Source organism: Cryptomeria japonica, unplaced genomic scaffold (assembly GCF_030272615.1).
Source record: "Cryptomeria japonica unplaced genomic scaffold, Sugi_1.0 HiC_scaffold_79, whole genome shotgun sequence".
Lineage (NCBI taxonomy): Eukaryota > Viridiplantae > Streptophyta > Pinopsida > Cupressales > Cupressaceae > Cryptomeria > Cryptomeria japonica.
The window spans coordinates 59,092-81,909 of record NW_026728901.1 but is presented as its reverse complement, the minus strand read 5'-3'; the positions used below and the strand labels follow the sequence as shown (position 1 = coordinate 81,909).

At 36.9% G+C, this 22,818-nt stretch overlaps 1 protein-coding gene across 1 annotated transcript in view; it reads right to left on the bottom strand.

Annotated features, from left to right (window-relative positions):
• Positions 1-2,310: 2,310 nt before the first annotated feature.
• The window catches only part of LOC131864177 (receptor-like protein EIX1), a 72,181-nt gene continuing 51,673 nt past the window's right edge, over positions 2,311-22,818 (bottom strand). Inside the window, exon 6 of the mRNA XM_059215195.1 lies at positions 2,311-2,577. Within this exon, the coding sequence (XP_059071178.1) occupies positions 2,311-2,577 (267 nt within the window). The remainder of the gene's footprint in view (positions 2,578-22,818) is intronic.

The following is a 22,818-nucleotide window of genomic DNA, read 5'->3' as shown; positions in this document are numbered from 1 at the left end:
GGTCTCCCTTTCCTCCACCAGTCCTCAACAAGAACCTGCAATGACAGGTCCCAAAGCCACATAAGTTGGAATTTGAATGAAGGCAAATGGGCAACCCGAGCCGAAGATGAAACTAGCTTGATGGGCCAGTGATCCGACCCTCTCCAGTCAAGAATCTCAGAACATGTGGACCACACCCTGCCAATCCAAAAATAGGAAACCAGAAAATGATCCAATCGTTCAACAATCCAATTCTCTCCCACCCTCCTGTTGTTCCAAGTGAACAAACCATTGCTAGGCTTGACGTCAACTAGCTGCAGCAAGGAGGTACTATCCTAGAAAAGGAAAGAAGAAGGTTCCAACCACATTACGCCCCCCTTCTTTTCACTCAACTCTAGGATGGCATTGAAGTCTCCTGCCATAATCGAAGGATGAAAAGGGGCCAACCTAAGCACACCTAACACATGTGACCATAAGATTTGCTTACCCTGAAAATCAGTGGGAGCATAGATATTCAAAAACAAGATGAATTCCCTAGTCTCAAGACTAGCCAGTACCCCAGATAAAGAGGATCTGGAGGCAACCCACTAGATAGGGTAGAACCTTAAAGGGTTCCAAAGATAGGCCACCCCTCTCGAGGAACCAGCTGCCCCAACACACTGACACTCGCCTCGCCCACACAACTTTGGTACGAGACCCATCAACTATCCACAGTAAGTTTAGTTTCTTGCAAGAAAAGGACATTAGGTGAGTGATTCCTAATCAAATCCTGAACAGCTTTTTGTCTAGGGTCATTGTTCAAGCCCCTTACATTCCATCAGAGCACAATCATTTAGGAGGGTTGGAAAAGTGTGAATCCAAAGTCTTCACTGACCCTAACTCAACCAAATTCTCACCTATCAATTTGATCTTATCTAGATCCTTCTTTCTGCCAACCTTTGAGTTCTTCTCTGAAGCACTTTTCTTAATATCTCTTTGATGTAGACCTAGGTGAATGGTTGTCTTATTACTTTTCACCCCAACCAGTTCCAATTTGAAAGCTATCAGAGAACCCTCCCCCTCAGCTAGGTTCACCTCAATAATAGGAGCCAGGCCCAACTGAGCCCCAACTATCTAGTCCATCTCCATCTGCTGGCTTCCAATCACTAGAAAGGCCTGGGAAGATTCCTCCATCACACTTTCTAGCACCCCTCCTGATGCACCCTAATCTAGAGGGGTAAACCCTGGGTTAACTTCCTGATGGCTCAGGTCATCCAGGGCCTCAAATCTGTTAAAGGTATCCTCCTCCCGTTTCTCCTGTAAGGGTCTCTTTTGTCCTATGTTCCTATTCTTTGTCTTAACTGAGACAAAACCATCAGCACCCTCTACCACACCCGACATGACAGCTTTCCCTTTCTCAGCCCTATCAAGGCTTAGTTCTGACTGCTAAGGTTGTCTCACTACCGGTTTGTATCTAGGACACTTACGCTATAAATGACCGTACTCATGATACAGACGATAGCAAAATGGTAAAGTCTCATAATCTAGCTGTTGAACCAATGAATAAGAGCCTACACACATATCTATAGCATCTGGCAAGGGTTTACTAAGATCTATTTCAACACAGATATGTGCAAAGGTCATTACCTTTCTCCCCAGAGTTTGCAACGAGGATCCCACTGGCCTCCCAAGCAAAGCAGCGAGCATCTGTAGCACATCCTCTCGATAGCATTCCACTGGAAGATGTGGTAGCTGAACCCACACCGGAACTCTATTTGGGAGCTCCTCTAAAGGATTAAACCTCGCATGACAAGGTTTGATGAATAATCCCATCTGGTTGTAAAAATACGGACCTCCTTCAAAGACCCTATTGCGATCCTCCATGCAGTTGAACATAACCATGAAATAGTTATTTGCCAGCAGCATAATCTCCATTTCCCCTTTCGGTGCCCATGTCCGCTAGGCCCAGCTTTCCAAAAAATGCAATGAAACCCTCATTCCCAAGAACTTGCAGTATAGCGAGTGATTTGAAAAGTATTCAATGTCATCAACTATAATCTTAGGAGGGATGATCAACTTCAGCCTCTCACTGCATCTCTCTAGGCAACCATTAATTTTCACCATGCATGAGCTACCAGCACTCCCAGAGCCCGAATCAAAAGAGAATAGGTTATTGTTAAACGTCTTTACATTCTGAAATGGGTGTTTTGAGCCCACCGTAGCATAGAAATCCATAGCTGGAATCGCCTGCGAGGCTTCCCCACCCAAAGTCACCATCGAGGCACACAAAAATAAAAAATAAAAACAAGGACAACGGCTGAGGGCCCACACCCCTAGGTCTCCCCACGGGGCTCAGCACCCAAGGCCCCTCCCCTCACTCGCACCACCAAGGATCGGCCCACCTAAAACCCCAAACCCCCGGGAAAGCTTCGGCTGCAACAACAAAACCCCACCCCCACTCAACCCTCCCACCTCCTGGCGACCACCCCCACAGCCACCACCGAGCCCTAGCAACTCCTTCCTCCTCCGTCTTCCCCCGACACCCAACACTCCCCGCCCCGTGCGAACCCACATCAGCATCGCCTGGGAGCTAGGGCCGCGAAACCCTAGCTCGGCCTCCTGCGCAGACCCGCATGAAGGCCATCCTTAGAGAAATCAATATTGTAATAAAATTATTGTCTTATAAATATCTTAATTTATTAACTATTTAATTTTATTTTTTGAATGTTTAATATTTTTTTCCTTAAATATATATATATATATATATATCTTGAATTAGTAATTATTAATTGACTTTTAAATAAAAGGTTACAAAGAAATATTAAAAAATATTTGAAAATATTTTTAATTGATTACATATATTTTGAATAATATTTTAATCTTAAATATTTTCTTATAAACATTTATAATAATTTAAAATAATGTTCACATTATGTAAATTCACCAAAGATCTATTTACTACAATTCTAATTTATTCTATTTTTTATGTCAATTAAGTGACTTTAATATTTTGGGAAGAGTCGACCAAAAGAAAGTGAGTCTATGTTAGGTGGCTAACAATGACTGAAAATGAATACTCACAGTTTGGTTTGGCTCTAAATGCTTCAAGTCCCTACCTCACAAATGTTTGTAGTACAAATCTAATTTATAATATATTATAAGTCAATTAATTGACTTTAATTTGTTAGGAAGAGTCGCTCACAAGGAAATCAATCTATATTAGGTGGCCATCAATGACTGAAAATGATAACTCACGATTTGATTTGACTCTTAATTTTTTAAGTGGCTACCTGAAAAATATTTGAAATACAATTGTATTTTCTAATTCAATTATATGACCTTTTGGTTTTTCCGAAAAGGATCACTAGAAAGAAAGTCTAAATTAGGTGGCCATAAATGACTGAAAACGAATACTTGCGGTTTGATTCGACTCTGAATGATTTAAGTTGCTACCTTGAAAACCTTTCGAATACGCATTTGGACATTCAATTTGCATTCACTGGTTAAATCAACTAGTCGTTTGCCATGTTGAACAAGGAAAAGCTCGATGAGCGTGACAAATGCATCACCCAATGGATTATCATCTGTTTGACAATTACGGCTACCTCTTTCACCGTTGATTTTGAAAAAATACTTTAGTTTTCCTCTGAAAATCTTTGGTCATGTTACTTCTAATTTAATCGTTGATTGTTAAATATTTAAGTCAACTTTCACTTTATAGAGGACATTAGAAATATTTTATATTATAATATGGTATATTGACTTGTAATGAAATATATTATTGAAAAAGAAATAAAGTTAATTATATGAAATAAATACATGGTCATTATTGATTTATTTTACATATAGGGATCTAGAAAGTTAGAACGATAAATCATTAATTGAAATATCAATAAATTTGAATGGTATCATAGATGAGAAGTTTATCAAGTAAAGTGTACATTATGACTTTTATAATTGTTAATTTAGGTTGCATTTAACATCATGACAATATGACATGCATGAAAGAAAGAATCCATACAAAGAATCGTTGTAAGTTGATTGGGTTTTTAACAATTCTAATACAATTTACCTGGCTTCAATTGTTATTGACAAAACACAATCTATTTCATGCAATTTTATAAAATCTAATCATATTACATAATTATAATGATGCTATAGAATATTTTTTCAAAGATAGTTCTCTCAATTTCACCATGTTTCAATTAGTGATTTGTATTTGAATAAAGGTCCAAAAGGTAAATGTTGAAATAAATAAAATAAATCCAAGTGAATTTAATGGTCAAAGGTTTAGTAATTCAGCATATATATGTCTTATCTATTAGGAATTAGGTTCCATCAACCTTATAAATCCTATGTAGATAATTACTCCTAAAATTGTTTTTAATTTCCATCAAGGAAGATGCATTCACTGAGAAATAGTCTTATTTAGACACATTTGGATATTTGTACCTAATAAGGGGTGTGGGGCCACTTACACACCACTATTGTCGCCACCCAAAGATCCTCCAATTAGATTTTAGGGTTCATGCCCCCATAGAGAATTTTTTTTTTTAAAATGCATTATAAAATATCGCAATTTTGTAGTTGTAAAGTGGAAAATTGAACCCTAGTGACTCCCCACCTAGGAGAGAGAAAGGAAGTCACTAGGATGATTTTCACTTGGGAGAAATTTACATTCAAAAGAGGGGCTTGAATCCACTTGATTCAAATCCAAAGGGAGTAAGGATGTGAATACCAAGTGGATTGCAAAGGTTGAAGTGTGATTTTCCCTCTTTTGTAAATGGGAAAGTTGATTTGATGACTATGCAGGAAAGGGAGATAAAATAAGTGAAATGAGGAGCTACCGGTTCTAGATCGCGTTGTAACTACGGATTTGAGATATTTAGACTGATACGGATCTTACCTGCAAATTAGGAGAAAATTCATCGGGACCCTATTGAAAATGCACACAGTCCTCCGAAAAATCCATGAAATGAAAAGTGATGACATCTTGCTCTAAGAGGCTGCCCTCTGGTTCCAAGAATGTCCCACTGTACAAGAGAGGGAATACTCTTCAAGAAAGGATAGGATAGGTGAAAAGAGATATCTTTCTATAAGTATAAAGGAGATCCTTGGACGAGAAGAGATATTTGTTCAAAAGACATCCCCCTCCAATAGGAGTTGTCTTAGACAAATATAATATCATCTAGAACAAAGAAAAGGAGAGAACAAGAATGCAATCCTTCTTCCTATTCCTAGGTGAAAGGGATTCTTAATGAGGGATGACTCACTTTTAGCCCCAAGAGGGATGGGTGAATTTATCATAGATGTACATTACCAAGTGTGAAAGAGGTTGTAGTCAAGGACTTACACCTCTTGTATAAGAGAGAACCCATGAGGAAACCACCAATAATTTTGCACAAGGAATGACATCAAGTAATATAACTCACACCATCCACAAAATAGGGAAAAGTGGATCCCTAGAGAAAGAGAGAGAGGTATCATTACCCCCCAAGTGTAGGGACAATAAGAAGAACTTACACAATCTTTAAGAGATAGATTAAACATAATCAAATGCAAAATGTACTTTCACAAATGCATGGAAGGAAAGACATTAGTATATGTAAAATACATGTCTCAAGAAGTGGTAATCTTTGAAAGGAAGAGAGAAAAATCATCGCATATTTCCCAAGGGGGATTAATTATAAAAGCATAGCATTGTAAGACATGATAATCACATATAAAAAATGCAGCCCCTAAAGGAAATAATGATAAATGAGAAAGAAAGAAAGGGAAAGGAGTGAAAATCCTTGCCCTGCAAGTGAGGAGAACAAGGGGAAAACATTACACATCTTTTGATGGTGATTATTGTGAAGCAATATACCTTCCTAATGGAACAAATCCTCTCAAGGAAGGAATACGTACTTCTCAAGAGATCATTCAATGCTAAGGGGCATATCATACTTGCGAATAATCAAAACCATAAAAGTGGTAAGTTTTCCAAGAGAATGAAAGAAAGAGTGCACTATTCACCAAGTTTCAACTCTTAAACAACCTCTAATTCTATACAATATCTCATACGTTCTGGCAACACTAGGATAATATCAATTAGTGGATATGGCTAGTATGGAAAGGTTACATGAGCTATTTTTTATCTTCTATTGTATGAACTCTATAGTGTATCCAAGTAGGTATCCTTGGAACCCGGTATGGACATCCATCAAAGGTTAAAATAAGGGTTATTTTTAGTAAATGATGTAGAAGAAAGTTCATAGTAGACATGTATGCAAAAGATAAAATTCTAGATAATACATGTGAGAAATATGAGAAAATGCATCAAGAAATTATAGGTTCTATAGGTTTATTAGACAAGGTTACCTCTTATTAACTTCCTATTAAATATATCTAAAGAATATTTTTCTTCACATCAATATCATTTGAAATTTATAATAAAATTATTATTCTTAACATTATTTCCTTCTTGTAAATGTTTAATTTTCTACTATTATCATATCATCATCTCATCTGCAACCTAGTTTGGCATCTACCACCATAATTTAGACTAATGTGTTCATTCATAACTATAGTATCCCTTATCATAGATATCTAAAATATGTCCACGTAAAAAAATTTACATGCATAATGCAATTTTTCCAAATACATCCAGAGTCTCATATCACTCTAAATATGCAAACATATCTTTTATTTTACTATCATCCATATATTTTTCATCCTTTGGCCATACCATAACCATATATTTTCCTCATAGATTATATCATAGCTTACGCACATACCATATCCTCATCTAAATTCATATCATAGCATCCTCTTTTAACATATCATCTTCATATATATCCATATCTTAGATCACTCACTTTACCTTTTACATCCACATAATATCATTTCTAGTATATAATATAGACTTATACCATAGGCTCTCATCCATGATCAAATATCCCACTTCTAGGTATTTATATTCTCGATTAGGTTATCACCTTAACCTATTTAATGTACCTTAATCTACATTCATATCATAATATCCATTGTCACTTACATTATAACATGCATCCATTGCCATATGTTTCAACCATCATCTATATCCATCATATACCTTTAGTGTCATAAAATTGTGGTCCTAGAAATTTTTGACTGCAATAAGGTCCTCACGCATGTGAACTCGAATCCTCTAGCCTGATTGGAGACTAGAGATTGCTTGGCTTGCGAAAATAATTTCTTTCTTGGTCTCCGCATAACTCTGTCTGCACTCTTCCCTAAAGAAAGGGGTAGGACAGGGGCGTGACGCACCTATCCCCCCTAGGACAAGGGCGTGGCACCCTTTTCCTCCCAAGATAGGGGTGTGGTTCCCTTTCCCCTGCCCTATTTTGGGGTAGGACCTTCCTAGAGCATGCATTGTGGGTTGTGCTATGAGCGGGAAAACTCTCCCAATGTCGGCCCGTGATGAAATTCAAACCTACCAACATGTATTTAATGGGCATTCTTCCTCTCATTTGCATAAGGTGGGATGAGTGGGAAATTCACAAGCGATCAAGAATTCAAGCATTCAAGAATTCTTTTCCAGCATTGAGCATTCTCAAGTCTCCCTTCAAGGCTAGGTGTTGCATTCAAGTCAAGGATTCAACCATTGAAGAGGAGACTGATTTCAACATTCAATTCCACACAAAAATTTCTATCAGAATTGCTACTACAAGCTCCCTTGAGGTGATTTACAATTCAGTCTTTCATTTACATCTACTTGCAAGTACTTTCTTTCATTACTTGGTTAATTCCAAAACTAGGGTTTGACCTAAAGGCAAACCCCCAATCCCATCCCATTTTCCTCTCTTTTCTGTGTGTAGGTTGCAAGTGTGTAGCTGTACTTTCGGATTCGGGATCCATTTGTTGAGGTGGAAAAACCCTTTTTGTTTCATGGATTTTTCGGAGGATAGTGTACATTCCCACCACGATCCGAGCAAATTTTCCTCAAATTCACAGGGTGACTTCGTCTCGACATTTTAAGTTGCCAAATCTAGGTGCACAACTTCATCCCATATCCTAATCTCAAGTTATAATTGATTCTTTGTCACTTTTGCACTACATAACTCTATCACTTCCTTTCCATTTCAAAAAAGGAAGAGGGGATCAACTTAACATTCCCCAATTCATTCAGAATTCAATCTACCATCTTATGTGGATAGATTGAATCTAGTGAATTATCATCTCCTTCTTCCGAATGTAATGGTGAAAATTGTTTGAAGGATAATCAATAGTGAAACTCTCATCTCTCTTTGAGGGAAAGGGTAGTCTTCCTCTTGATCTATCATTCACCATTTTCCACCATTACATTTTGGTGAACCCGACATCTTGCATAGTTTCTTTTGAACAATATCGCATATTTTTCATTTACAAGTTTTAACTTTCTGTAACCTTAGTGATTAATTTGTTAAAAACCCTAGTTTTTAAAATTAAAATTGAACCTGTGATTTGTACAAATTGTTTGTGATTATTTTAGATCTGAAAATTGTCTTGATTGTCAAATTCAATTTCCTCGTTGCCTTTTTCAAATTACAATTAAAATTTACAAAATTAAGAGGTTATTTGCTAAAACCCTAATTTTCAAAAATCATATTGAACTTTCGCAAAAATTGGATTTAAACTTAATTTTTAGATTCCTGATTGTTCTCAGATTTGTCTTCAATCCTACAATTCAAAATTTCAATTTTCTCCCCTTTTCCCAAAATTCAAATTTCAAAATTAAGTGGTTAGGCCATCAAACCCTAATTTTTAAAATTAGTTGAATTTTGTGTGAATTTAAAATCAATTTCAATTACATTCAGATTTATAAACATTTTCCAAGGTATCCCTATCCATTACGATTGACCCTTTTCAAAATTGCACTTCAATTCCTCATTTTCTTCAAAATCCTAACGGGGTCCTATTTTCACATTTGTGCCTTCATTTCACCCATCTAGAGATCATAAAATTTGCCAATTTTGGGGGTTGGCTTTAAAATACTTGCAATATCCATCCCTGAAAATTTTGTAAAAAGTTGGTCGGACCAGGTGCATTCCCGCCACGGTCCTCGATTTTTTTCCTGAAATCTTGGGACACTGTTATGACTCTATTTAATAGCCTAAATCTGAAAGATTGGTTGATTTTATCGATTTTTGATCCTTCTAGAATTGGAAATACCTTTAAAATTCAACATTTCAACTTTCAAGAATTTTTTAAAATTAAGAAGTTAATTATTGTCTGCCCTGATTTTAAAAATTCTAATTTTAAAATTAAGTGGTATTCCCTTGGCCCTAATTTTAAAAAATCTCCAATTTCCTTTCAATTTTGGAAATTGTGTCATCATGTGTCCCCAACAAAGTTCAAATTCTGTAATCATTATTTTCTTGAATTTTGCATTACTCAGTTTTGTAAGCTTTGTTCTACAATTCAAAATTCAAACTTTCCCTCTAGTGCATGAGTTTTACCACTCTAAGTCCTACCTATCCTATTCCTCTTAGATGAAGCATTAGAATTAAGGCTTCCCAAGGTTTAATTACTGAGGAGATGGAGCCTAATTTGAGTGACTTCTTTAATGAGGATCATGCTAATTCTTCTCATCCTAATCATGTGCCTATTAATGGATCTCATGATGAAGAAAAAGTCTTAACTAGGGTTTCTTTAGATCAACTTTCTATATTGGACAATCAATTTCACAGCTTTCAACAATGGATGTTCCAAGATTACCCTAATAGTGAATCTCTTCCATAAATTGAAGGTCTTAAACACATGCTTCAAAGTGATAAGAATAGAATTTATATAATGCATGGCATTGTACATATTGTTGATTCTAATGTCATTCCTATCAAGAGTTGTGTTGAAACCGTAGGTTATTCACAACCTTCAACACAAGTCAATTTCTCTATTCCTTTGACTAATCTTATGACTAGTATTCCTACTTTTACATCCAGCATCATGGCTACTTCAACTCAAAATGTCATTCCTACAACTATAGGTCATGGGAAAATCTCTCTTTTTCATTCAATCCTCCATCATTACCTATGTCTTCCATGAGTGTTCCTATTATTCCTTAATCAATCAGTGTGACATAAGGGGGAAATTTCTTCAACAATTTTATTTCTCCTTTAAGTGTTCCTTTTCCTACACAATCATCACTAATGCCTACTTATCATAATGACCCACCACCTTATTCTTAGCCCATGCCTTCTTTCAATAACATCACACCACCTTCTCAATCACTTATGTCTAATATTAATTCTTCTACTGAGATGACACTTAAGAATCTTGCTCAAACTGTGTCTTCCTTACAACAACAAATTTCTTTTATGAGTCAATCCAAGTTTAGTGCGCCCGCCTTTCATGTTGCGAGCCAACTTTCTCTTGATATTGAGATCCCTCAATTGGAACTCTATAATGGAAAAGGTGATCCTCTAACGCATCTCAAAGCATTTCAAACCTTGTGTGCTAATTTTTCTTATGATCAATGATTGCTTGCAAAACTGTTTACAAGAACACTAAGAGATAAGGCTTTACAATGGTATTTCTCTTTGCCTCCTTATTCTATCACTTCTTTTCAACAATTGGCAAATGCTTTCATCCAACAATTTTAAAACAACATTGGTCCTAAAATCACTTTGACTGATTTAATGCATTGTAAACAAGGTGTTAAAGAAAAAGGGACTGATTTCATTGGTAGATATAAGCATTTGTGTGTTGAAATTTCTTTTCATGTACTTGATAATGATATTCAAATAATTTTCATTTCTAATTGACAAAAAGATATCAGGGAAAAGCTTATTTTATCTGAGTCTACTTCATTTCCGTAGTTGTTCTCAACACTCCATAATTATGAACTGGCTGTGAGTCAAATGGAGCAATCCACTCCTATGGCTTTGAGTGATAAGGGGGAGAGTGCTCAGCAACCGTTTGTGAAGTTCAAACCAACAAAAATCTTCATCGAATTCAATGATCCAATCAACAACAACCATGTGAATCCAACAATAGGTGTGCCTTCTATTCCTAAATTTTTCCAAAGACAAAGTCCGTTTACTTCTTTGAATGAATCTTTAGATTGTAATATGTCTCATTTGTTGCATATAAATGTTATCTAACTTCCCCCTATAAAAGAAATTGATCCTTCCAAACTTCCATCTCCTTATTTTGATAACAATTCCTTTTGCCAATTTTTTCATCAACCTGGTCATGATACTGAGAAATATTTTTCATTGAAAAAGAAGGTTCAAGACTTGATTTATAATAATACTATATTTGTGGCAGGTGTGAATGATAAAGGGAATAAATCAGTTTCTCCTCCTAATCAAAATCTTAAGATTTTCACTGATCCCTTGCCATCTCATACCTCTAACATTATTGATATTGTGCCTAATTCTCTCACTTCTGAGGAATTCGCCTGTACGGCTCCAAACTTGGTTAATATGGTAGTAACATAAGATTTGCCTAAGGATCCATGTATTTTATTTGACCCTAGCAAGACCATTAGAGAACCGGATGGTCCTTTATACATAGTTGTGAAGGTTAAGGATATCCCTTGCCATGGGGCCCTGCTTGATCCCTCTTGCACGGTTAATGTCATAACTAATGAATATCTTTTTACTTTATGATTGCATAAGCCTATATATGATGCTTCTAATGTTGTGATGAAGTTATTTGATGGCTTCTCTTGTCCTACCATTGGTTCTATCACTATTCCTGTTAGAGTTCATGCTAAATCCATGGATGTTGACTTTGTTATCATACCTTCTTCTGAGAAATTCCGTGTGAATTTGGGCTGTCCTTGGCTATCTTCCATGAAGGCTATTGCTTCTCCAATACACAAGTGTGTTAAATTCCCTCACAATGGAGAAATAATAACCATGAACCATATCTTATTTCGTCCATCCGAAGGAAGCACTGGTATTCCTATTGATCTCTTTTGGCCTAAACAATTTCAATCTCCTCCATCAAGGAGTGGTGCTCTTTTTCAATCTTATCAAAAATGGAAGAATGATATGATCTTATCCTTAAGTCAACCTAGATTTCCAACACTTGACATTCCTATTATTCTTCAAGAAGAGGTTCTTCCCCTCTCAAATAGAACTAATCTCCCTCCTAAGGAAAATTGTCCACCTACTCCTATGTATGTGACTTTACCTTCTCTTAAGGAGAACAAAAATATTCCACCTAAAGTTACACCTATACCTCCTCCTCATGTTGGATCTGGTCTCCTTCCTACACCTAATATTTCTCCTTCCTATGGTGCAATTACATCTCCTTCCTCTTATCGAGAGAAGAAGCCTACTTCAACTATTGTTCAACCAAAAAGATCTCAACCTAAACCTTCAACTATCAAGGAGGGAAAAATTCCTATTTCTTCAAATGTTCCTCCTCCTTCTCAAACTTCAACTAAGACTCGATGGAATCATTGTGCAAGAGAACGCATGACAAATACGTCGTGTTCAAGCTCGTGAAGCTACCCCTCAAAATACTCAGTCTCCTCAGACTCTGACAGTTGACATGATTCCCTTTTCTCCTAAGAAATATTTTCAACCAACATCTCCAAATCATAAGTTTCATAAAACATGTGATGGTTTTACTCCTACTCATGTTCTTGCTCCTCTTTCTTTAAACATTGATGAAGAAATGGGTGAAAATTTTATTCATAATGGCAATACAACTCCTAATGCTTATAATAGTGACTATGAGTATGTTGATGTGGACAAACATTTATTGGATGAGTTTTCACAAACCCTAATCCTAGCTCCTAGAATTGAACAAAGTGGCCTCCAACATGAGCATAGTCCTTGTTTGGGTCTTGTGATAGCTCCATCCGATGTGCTCGATGTCGCTTCTTTGGCATGTTGCTCGCCTTCCCAAAATAGTGATGAGAAAGATCGAGAGGTGGATGTTGTTCTATATTAGCGATATTAGCACTGTAGATCTCTCTCTCTCCTCTCCTTCTTTTTTGTGACCATTCTTCTATTGTGTACTCCTCTTATTCTATTGTTCCCTTAATGTCTACTTGGGCATGATATAAAGCATTGAGATCTTCTCTTGGTCTCTTTCATGTTGACTCAAAAGACATCCTCTCTTCCTTTTCTTCTAAGGTAGTGTCATACTTTGGGGAATGAAGATTATTATATGCACATACAAATATGATATACATGAGTTATTATACAACATATTGACCCCAAGAAAAGCAACACTACCTTGTGTTTTCTCTTCATTATCCTTGGTTTTATACCTCAATTGGGAGCTAAATCCTTGCGATAATGTTCTCCCTCTTTTCTCTCTCTTAGGTGTATCCTACGTTAAAGCAATCACTCCCAATAAGGTGCGTGCGATCGCTTTAACGTGGGGGCATACACTCTGCTCATACTTTCCTTCTTGTGATACATAGAATTACTTAGTGACCCTTGTTTTTCTTTGTGATATTTAGTATCCTTTCTTTCATGACTCATAGAAGATATAAGGCATAGAATTTTATCAAAATTAAATTAAAAATTGAAAGAATACTATAACTAGTATGATTTTGTTGTGTAATAATATTCAATAATAAAATTTTAGAGATTTTATCTCAATAGGTAAGAAATTATATATTCACAAGGAATTTATTCAAGAGAATGATTGTATTGTTTAGAAATGGTGAAATATATTTAAAATAATGATCAAATTTTGGAGCCACTAAATTTTGAAAAGTAACTAGTTCTTTAATCACCACAAAAAATTGTAAGTTATCAATTACAAAATTATATTATATGTGTATATTTAGAATGTCACTCTTTAAAATATCTATAATATAAATGAATATATATTAAAATCAATATAAATTAAAATTATCTAAAAAATATAATAAAAAATATGAAAAACTAATGTCTTATTAATACTATCCCTCACACTGGTTGGCTGAAGCTGAATATCATCGGGTCTTCTCGTGGTAACCAGGGTCAGGCAGCAGGGGGCAAAGTGATTAGAGACTCACGTGGCAACCTCATCCTTTCTTGTGTAGAAAATTTTGGTGCTCAAGCTTTGAGACTGGCTGAAGTGGCAATGATCTATCATGGGTTAATTGTAGCAAGGGAAAAGGAGCTTCGATGCATCATTATTGAAGGTGATTCTTGCAATACAAGAATGATGCTTAAACGTGTGGCTAAACCAAACTATAAATCTAACTCGCTATTATCAAGTGTCATGCTCTCCATCCTACTCTCAGAGATGTCAGGTTCTACCATGTGTTGTGGGAAGAAAACTATCTAGGGGACAAGTTTAGGCACATATGTTAATGATTTTGAAATTTGGATTCACTTTTACAAAATCCTGATAGAGGCTTGTGGCATGATTTTGAAGGGCCTATTTATTAATGATGAATAATCCCAATGTTGCCTTTTTAGTACTTTTCTTTCTTTCCTTTTCCATTCCTTACTAGCTAACGCAACAAGATTTAAATTTTGTTGGTACCACTTACCACTATATTCTCTAGGCTTGTCGCTTTCTCAACCTAGTTTTCTTTTCTACGGATATGGGTGGTGATTTGATTTAGATCGAACCCAAAAAATTCTTTGAATTTAAGATTAATAAAGATCTTTGGAATAAGGTGATTAAGGAAATCTAGATACTTATGCAGAGGGGATGACCAACCCTAATATTTAGCTATCTACAACATTTGTTCATGTCTAGGATAATGGTACTATTAAGATTGGTAGTGTCACCTTTATGGTTTCAATGGAGACCGTAGAAAAGGTGATTGGGCTATCCCTTGATGGAGTTTCATTTCCCAAAAAGAAAAAAGGGAATCATAAAGAGGACTTTGATCATTTCTTTGAACCTAGGGAAAGGGTTTCCAAGCTTCAAAGTGGTTATATTAGGGAAGAACTACCAGATATTTGGAAGGAGTAAGCTATATTGTTTATGAAGTACCTCACCTTAGAAGAAAGGAAAAGTAGGCTCCATCTATAGAAATTCCCCATGTTAAATCATCTCTATCATGGGGTAAGAATGAGTTTTTCCTTCTAGGTTATATCATCTTTTTCTCAGTCTGTTTCTAAAGCCATTATTAAAGGTTAACCCCCACTCCATTAGGGCTTCATTTATAGATTGTATAATTTCTAACCAGCTTTATCCCCCTCTAGTGGGGTCCCTTCTATTGAGATTGGGTTCACCTATGATGCCAATTTATATGTAGATCTTATTGTTACTCCCTCTAATTCAAGGTAGTGTCTCATTTGGGTTCTAAAATGGCCAATAGGAAAATACTTGCTAGAATGGCCAAATTTAAGACCATTTTCACCACCAAAAAGGATCAGGATGTCCATGCTCAACCTCAGATGCAACAAAATATAGATATTGTTGGATATTTTTTCTCTAAGCCTCTTTCATTGGATGATTCATACTCCTTAGACACCACGTCGTTCGATTGGTTCCCTGCTAAAATTGGTGCTAACACTAGCCCTTCCCCCATAACCCCTCCCTCCTCTACTAATACTAAACCATCGAGCTCTATTTTGGTTCTAACTAACATTGTGAAGGACCTGCATGAGGATATAAAAAGATGAGACAACCTATTAAAATGGCTCTTTGCAAACATGAATGTGGTCATTAAAAGATCAACCAACTGGATTTAGTGGCTAAGGCAAAGGCCAAGGCTAACACTTGGGTGGACAACCTGGATGAGGGCATAGTTTGGAGAATTGTCAATGATCTTGTTGGCATATTGGGGCTAGGGGCAGAAAGATTGATGATACAGACTCCAAGATCAAGATGCTAGGGACCAAACTTGAGCTGGGCCAAGAGGTCAAGAAAACCCAGGAGGCCCTTAAAATAAAATTGGGAAGGTAAACCTTGCTTGTAAGAACATGGATAGTAATCATAATGCCTCCCTATAGGCTATCCAGGATGAGATGGAAAGGAAAAGGGAAAAAAAAAGAAAACACATCAAGTCCCTAGCCATTGTCTTTGGCCCCACGTCATCTCTAGTGAAATCTACCCCTGACTTCATGTTGGTCTCCCCTAGCTCTAAGATTGGGTCAAGTAAAAAAGTTTTTTTTTTATAAAGTGCTTAGTTTGTGCCAAGTTGGCAAGAAGGCTACCCCCATATAGTAGACCATCTCTTTGTGTCTATGTTGGGTGGTTTTACTATATTTTTTCATTATTTCAATTCTTCTTTTTTTGCTATTCTTTTAGTGTATTTGTTGGATCTCTATTCACCCTACTTGTTTTTTCTTATTTTTTGGGTGGGGGAATATTTTATTTGTTGCACATCCCTCGTGTGCTCTTGGTGTCTCTTTGCGGATAGGTAATAGTATGAGCCTATCTATATTTTATTAATGAAAATAATATAATTATCATGCATCTACAAACTGTAGCGTCGTAAATTGTACGCACTTGCTAGGGTGGTACAATTTCACACCTAGTTTAGCACCCGCCTTAGTGCATTTTGCATTTTGCATTGCATTTATCCTTTTGCACTTAATTAATCAAATTAATTAGGTCTAAGGTCCTATTTCATCATCCTTTGCATCATAAAGTTGGGCCCTTTCGCTAAAGCGTGCCCTTCGCATTTTATTCCTCCAATACATCACTCAATCAAAAACCCTAATTAAGTCCTATTTCGAACTTGGGGGCTTGATTTTGGGGTCAAAAAATCTCGAAATCACCTGTAACTTCAGGATTCTCTCTAAAATTATCATATCCGACGGCCCTGAAAATTTGGTGAAAAGTTGTCAGGACCGTGGCGCCCGTAGTGCACATGGTCTCGGACATTTTTCCCGAAATTTTGGGAGCACGATCCAATCATAAAATAAAGCTTAACCCCAAGAAATTGGCGGGATATTCAATCTCTAGGTCAGCCAAAAGATGAATTTATGACCTAGGGTTTCCAACATAAGAGCTCTCTTTCTTCATTTGAAGGGATCCGATTTTTGGTTTTGAGGAACCTCATATGCAGCGAAAGAGAAGATCTTTGAAGACTTCAACAACATTCAACATCCTTCTATCAAGCATCTATCAAATTCATTCATCCACTTAGGGCTTGGAAGACATTGAAGAACAATAGGAATTTACCGACTGAAGATTGGCTTGTACTTCTCCCTTGAGGGTTGGGTATGATTTCATGTTGTTTTCATGTCTTTACATAAGCTTCAATACATCATTTATTTATGCTTTAGATCACATTGCATCTTGATTTAGAGCATTTACGTTATCATTTACAAGCAATTAGGGTTTACTTTCTAGGTTGCTCTAGTTTGCTTTCTTGCATTTTAGGACCTTGCACACACACTAGGTCTGCACACACAATACATTTTACAAAACAACTCGGCTATTCGTGGAGGTGGAAATCACTGAACCGGGGGTTTGACTAAGGCAAAACCCTATATAGCCGCCCATACACCCTTTTTCAGATATCATTGCAGGTTTCGAGATTCGGACGACACTGCGGGATACAGATCCGGAGAGAGAAGGTCGAGATAGCACTTTGTATCAGATTGCAGAGCAGAAGACTGGGACAGGGGCACTGGGTGCCCTGGTCCTGCCAGGACAGGGACGCTGGGTGCCCTGGTCCCTGGGACAGAGGCGCTGGGCGCCCTGGTCCTCCGGAAAGACAGCTTTCAGACAGCTTTCCGATAGTGTTTCAGAGTGCAGAACGACAGTTTCCGGTGCAGTTTTCAGGACAGTGGCGCCCGCGCTCCCGTCCTGAACATTTTCAGTCCGATTTTGACTCTGGGTACATATCTGCATTCTTATTTCATCCGTGTATTTACAGCTGTTCATTGTTTAATCTCAATTCTGCAATCTTGTTATTAGTTCATACTTGCATTTTGGGATTAAGGTTTGAACTTGCATTACTTGATCTTACAATTTCAACAAGGGAATAGAAATCCTAATAGATATCCCGTGGCTCTCTCTTTCACAAAAATAAGTAGCCAATTGTGCGATATCTCTAGGCTCTTTCGTATTCCGTAATGTGTGTCAAAAGGTAGGATTAGGGCATGTTAACCTAGTCTCGCTTTTTCCCCTACACATTTTGGTGAACCCGACGTGAATCTATCATTGCTTCCTCTTGCATTGCATTTGTTAGATCTAGATCTAGATTTAGTGTGTTTTCATTTCATTTTCATTAAAAGAGAAAAAAAAAAAAAAAAGTGTGTTTCTTTGCATTGTGTGTTTAAATTTTATGCAATCTTTTCAAAATGTCAGATTTTTATTTGCAAAATGTTTATGCTTTTGATGATTATTATGAGTATAGCCAAGATGAATTAGATGAAGCTTTAGATGAGTTTTTAAACCCTAAGGATGCCAAACCTTCATTTTACCAAAAACTCATAAACCTTGTTACTATGCCATTTAGGTGTGATGAGAAAGATAAGTCGAATGATTCCTCTCAAGGATACATTCCTATCCACTCTTCCCCTGAATCTAGTAACATGGTTGTTTTCAATAATCCCCTCAATGAGGAGATGTCTCCTTTTGAATCAAAAGACAAACCTTTTAATCGATATGATCATGCTTTGTTGGATGATGCTCTTGATGACTTTGTGGCTTTGTCAAAATCTTTAAACAAGAACAAGACTTCTAAATTGGTTAACATGATAAACTTGAATGAACATAATAAGCCTCTCTTTGAAGTCTAAGGTTCTTATCCTTCTCCCACCTTTCAAGTTCCTAAATCACCTCTCCTTACTGTCCAAGGACGGTATGATCATGATTCCTTTCGTACCCCGAATAAACCAATTATCACCGTACAAGGAAGAAAACCTATAAGTCCTTACAGTTATGCTAAGCAAATAACTAGAGAGAGTTATCATGCGGTTGCCCATACTTATCATACCAGAAATAATAGGCAACCTAATCCCCCTCCTGTTATTCCAGTTTCTCTTCCTAATCCTCAACCAATTCTTCCTCAAGCTCCCCGTATTTCGCAAGTTATGGGTAAGGAATATGATCTCATAGAACAACTTAAAGCTACCCCTGCTAAGATATCCCTTTGGGATTTGATTCAAACTTCTTCCGCTCATCATGGAATGTTACAAGATGCCTTGAAAGATTTGAATGTTCCTCCACCGAATACATCTAGTAATATAGCATCTTTGGTTAACTCTGTGATGAATCCTAAAGCTCAAATTGTGTTTACCCAAGATGAGTTGCCTACTAGTGAAATTCAACAATAATATGATCCCTTGATGATTGTGGTTATCATGAAAGACACTGCTATAAGACGAACACTAGTAGATAATGGCTCTAGCCTTAATGTGTGTAGTATTAATCTATTGCATAAGATGAATGTGGATACGTCTCTTATTGAGCCTGACTCTCGTCCCATTCGTGGCTTTGACAATGTGGCTAAGACTTCATTAGGTATCATCACCTTACCTCTCACAGTGGGACCTGTTACTTTGCCTACTCCTATCCATGTTATGTCGGGAAATTTAACATATAACTTGTTATTAGGGAGGCCTTGGATTCACAGCATGCAAGCTGTCCCCTCTACATTACATAGACAAGTTAAATTCGTTTATAACAATAAGACATATACTTTGATAGGTGATACTAATTTTCAAGCTTGTCTACAAACATCTAATTCCAAAGGAGATTCTTCTAAGCCATCCTCGTCTAGTGATGACTCTTTAAACAAGAAACCTATCGATGAGTCTTCGCTCTCTGATGATCAAAATTCTTTGGATGAGTCTGGAACTCCTGAAGAAGATCCTTCTTGACTTGGAATTACACATAAAAAGGATTTTGATCTTGAGAAGGTTCTCGCAGAAGATGATTGGGGATCTCTTGATTTTAACCCTACTTTTGTAGGTGAATATAAGGTTCCTTCTAGAGAACTTAAAGTTGAAAAGAAGGAAGAAGCTGAAAATCATAAAATTGAAAAGAAAGAAGAAGCTAAAAATCAATCAACCTTACCTGAATCTATGAGTAATAATTTTGTGGCCGCTTCTCAAACTTCTTCTCCTCACACCTCTAATTATGAAGAGTTTGATTCTTTGTCTTATGAAAAACCACCTTCTCTTCCTGAAATGGCTGATCGTTATGGTCGTGGTTTTCGCATTTTTGCTAAGCATGGGTATCATGGAAAAGGTTGTGGTGCTCATGAACAAGGGATAAGAGTTCCTCTAGAGACTAATTTTCACAATTATGCCTTTGGACTTGGCTATAATCCCTGCAGACGTACTAAAGCTTCTAAAAGACCATGCATTAGTGTTAATGCTATCTCTACATCTCTATCAATACAACACCCTGAGTATATTGATGGGGATCCTTCGAGTGATTGTGCTTTGGATATCTTCCCTACCGATGATGCTTTAGCTAAGTTCTTGGGAGCCTATGACACTCTTCCTCGTTATCATCACAATAGGGGACTCCCTTATTGTTTGAACACTGAAGCCTATTTTGGAAAAGAGATTGATAATGATGAGATTGTGAAAGAATTCCCTCAGTTAAAGGATACTCCTCAACAAAGTAATCTTCTCATAAGTGAAATGACTGATGTTAAGATGGACCCTTGCAATAAAGAGAAAGTTATTAAAATCAGAAAATGCTTGGATGAAGAGGAACAGAAACAATATGAAGAACTATTGCATGAATTCCCTGAGATCTTTTCTTGGACATATTCTAACATGCCTGGTATAGATCCTAAGATCGTTACTCATAATATTGTCTTAGTTCCTGATGCTAAGCCCATGAAACAAAAGATTCAAAAAATGAATCCTAAGGTGGCTCTGCTTGTTAAGGCTGAGATTGAAAAATTATTGGAGGCTGGATTTATCCGCCATATTGACTATTCCCCATGGATTTCAAATATTGTCGCTGTGGCTAAACCAGACAACAAAATAAGAATGTGTACTGACTTTCGGGATCTAAATAAGGCTTCTTTAAAAGATGATTTCCCTCTTCCAAACATTGACATGATAGTTGATTCTACGGCAGGACATGCCTTGTTATCCTTCATGGATGGTTTTTCAGGCTACAATCAAATTTTCATAAACCCTCAAGATCAATTCAAAACCGCTTTCACCACTCCTTGGGGTACGTTTTGTTGGATAATGATGCCTCTTGGACTTAAAAACGCCGGTGCAACTTATCAACGAGCGATGACCCTTATCTTTCATGATTATATGCATAAGATTTTAGAGGATTATGTTGATGATATTTTAGCCAAATCCTTTCTTCGCATGGATCATGTTAAAATCCTTCGTCAAATCTTTGAAAGAATTCGTAAGTATCACATGCGCTTGAATCCCCGAAAATGTGTTTTTGGTGTGGATAGTGGAAAACTATTAGGATTCATAGTTTCGCATCGTGGGATTGAGGTGGACACTAAGAAAATAGATGCTATTGTTAACATGCCACCTCCTAGAAATGTCTCTCAGCTTAAAAGCTTACAAGGAAAGATTCAAGCCATTCGTAGGTTCGTGTCTCAACTTGCGGATCATACCTTTCCTTTTACTCAACTTCTTAAAAAGGATATCACTTTTCAATGGAATGAGGATTGTCAGCAAGCATTTGAAGATTTAAAAGTGTATTTGGCTAGTCCTCCTATTCTTCAACCTGCCCAACCTTCTAAACCCTTCCTTCTGTATACAACTGCTTCTTCTCATGCTCTCGCAGCATTGTTAGCACAACATGATAAAGATGGTAAGGAATGTCCGGTTTATTACATAAGTCGTACCTTACTCGATTATGAGACCCGATATTCTGCGATAGAAAGACAATGCTTGGCCTTGGTGTTTGCAACTCAGAAATTAAGACATTATCTTTTAAATTCAGAAGTCCATGTCATGGTAAAGTTTGATCCTTTGAAGCATCTTTTCTCTAAAACTGATTTATCAGGACGTCTAGCTAAGTGGGTTATGATGTTAACTGAATTTGACCTTAAATTTGTTTCACAAAGAGCAATTAAAGGACAAGCGTTGACCGATCACTTAGTTGAGGTCCCTTCACCTTTCTCCTTCCCTAACCCTGAGTCTTTTCCTGATGACTTTATTCTTTCTATAGAGAAAGATGAAACTTGGGAGTTATACTTTGATGGCTCTAAGTGTCGTACGGGATCGGGGGCAGGTGTTGTTCTAATTTCTCCTACAAAGAAATCCATTCCCTTATCATATCGTCTAAATTTCCTGTGTACTAATAACATTGCTGAATATGAGGCTCTTATAGTGGGAATAAAAGCAGCCTTAGCTCTGAATATAAAACACATACATATCTATGGAGATTTGCAATTGATTATAAGACACGTAACAGGAATGTATCAAGCAAAACAAGACAAATTATCACAATATAAAGATCTTGCTATCTCTTTATTACAAAAATTCGATTCTTATACCATGGAACCCGTTCCTCGAAAAGATAATCGACATGCGGATGTAATGGCATGTGTGGCTTCTCTTGTATCTTTAGAGGACCTTGTGGTTGATCTTAAATTCATTATTCACAACCTTATTTCTCCAGCTATTGTAGACGATTCTAGCTTGGTAACATGTTGTGACTTTGTAGATTCAGATGAATGGTTCTCGCATATCGTAAGATATTTGACCGATGGTACCTTTCCTAATTCCGCTAATAGGAACACTAGGGCTAGAATCCACAAGCTGTCTGCTAGATATATCATTCTTTCTAATGTTCTTTACCGAAGGGGTTATGATGGTATTCTCCTTCGCTGTCTTAACAAATCAGAAATCCCCATTGCTCTTGAAGAGGCACATTCAAGTGCCTGTGGGGGGCATTTTGGGGGCAAATCCTTGGTTCATAGATTGCTTCGTATGGGATACTATTGGCAAACTATGCAGAAGGATTCCTTTTCATTTGTTAAGAAATGTCATCAATGTCAACAACACAATAATTTGATTCATGCTCCTGCCCAAGAACTTCGTT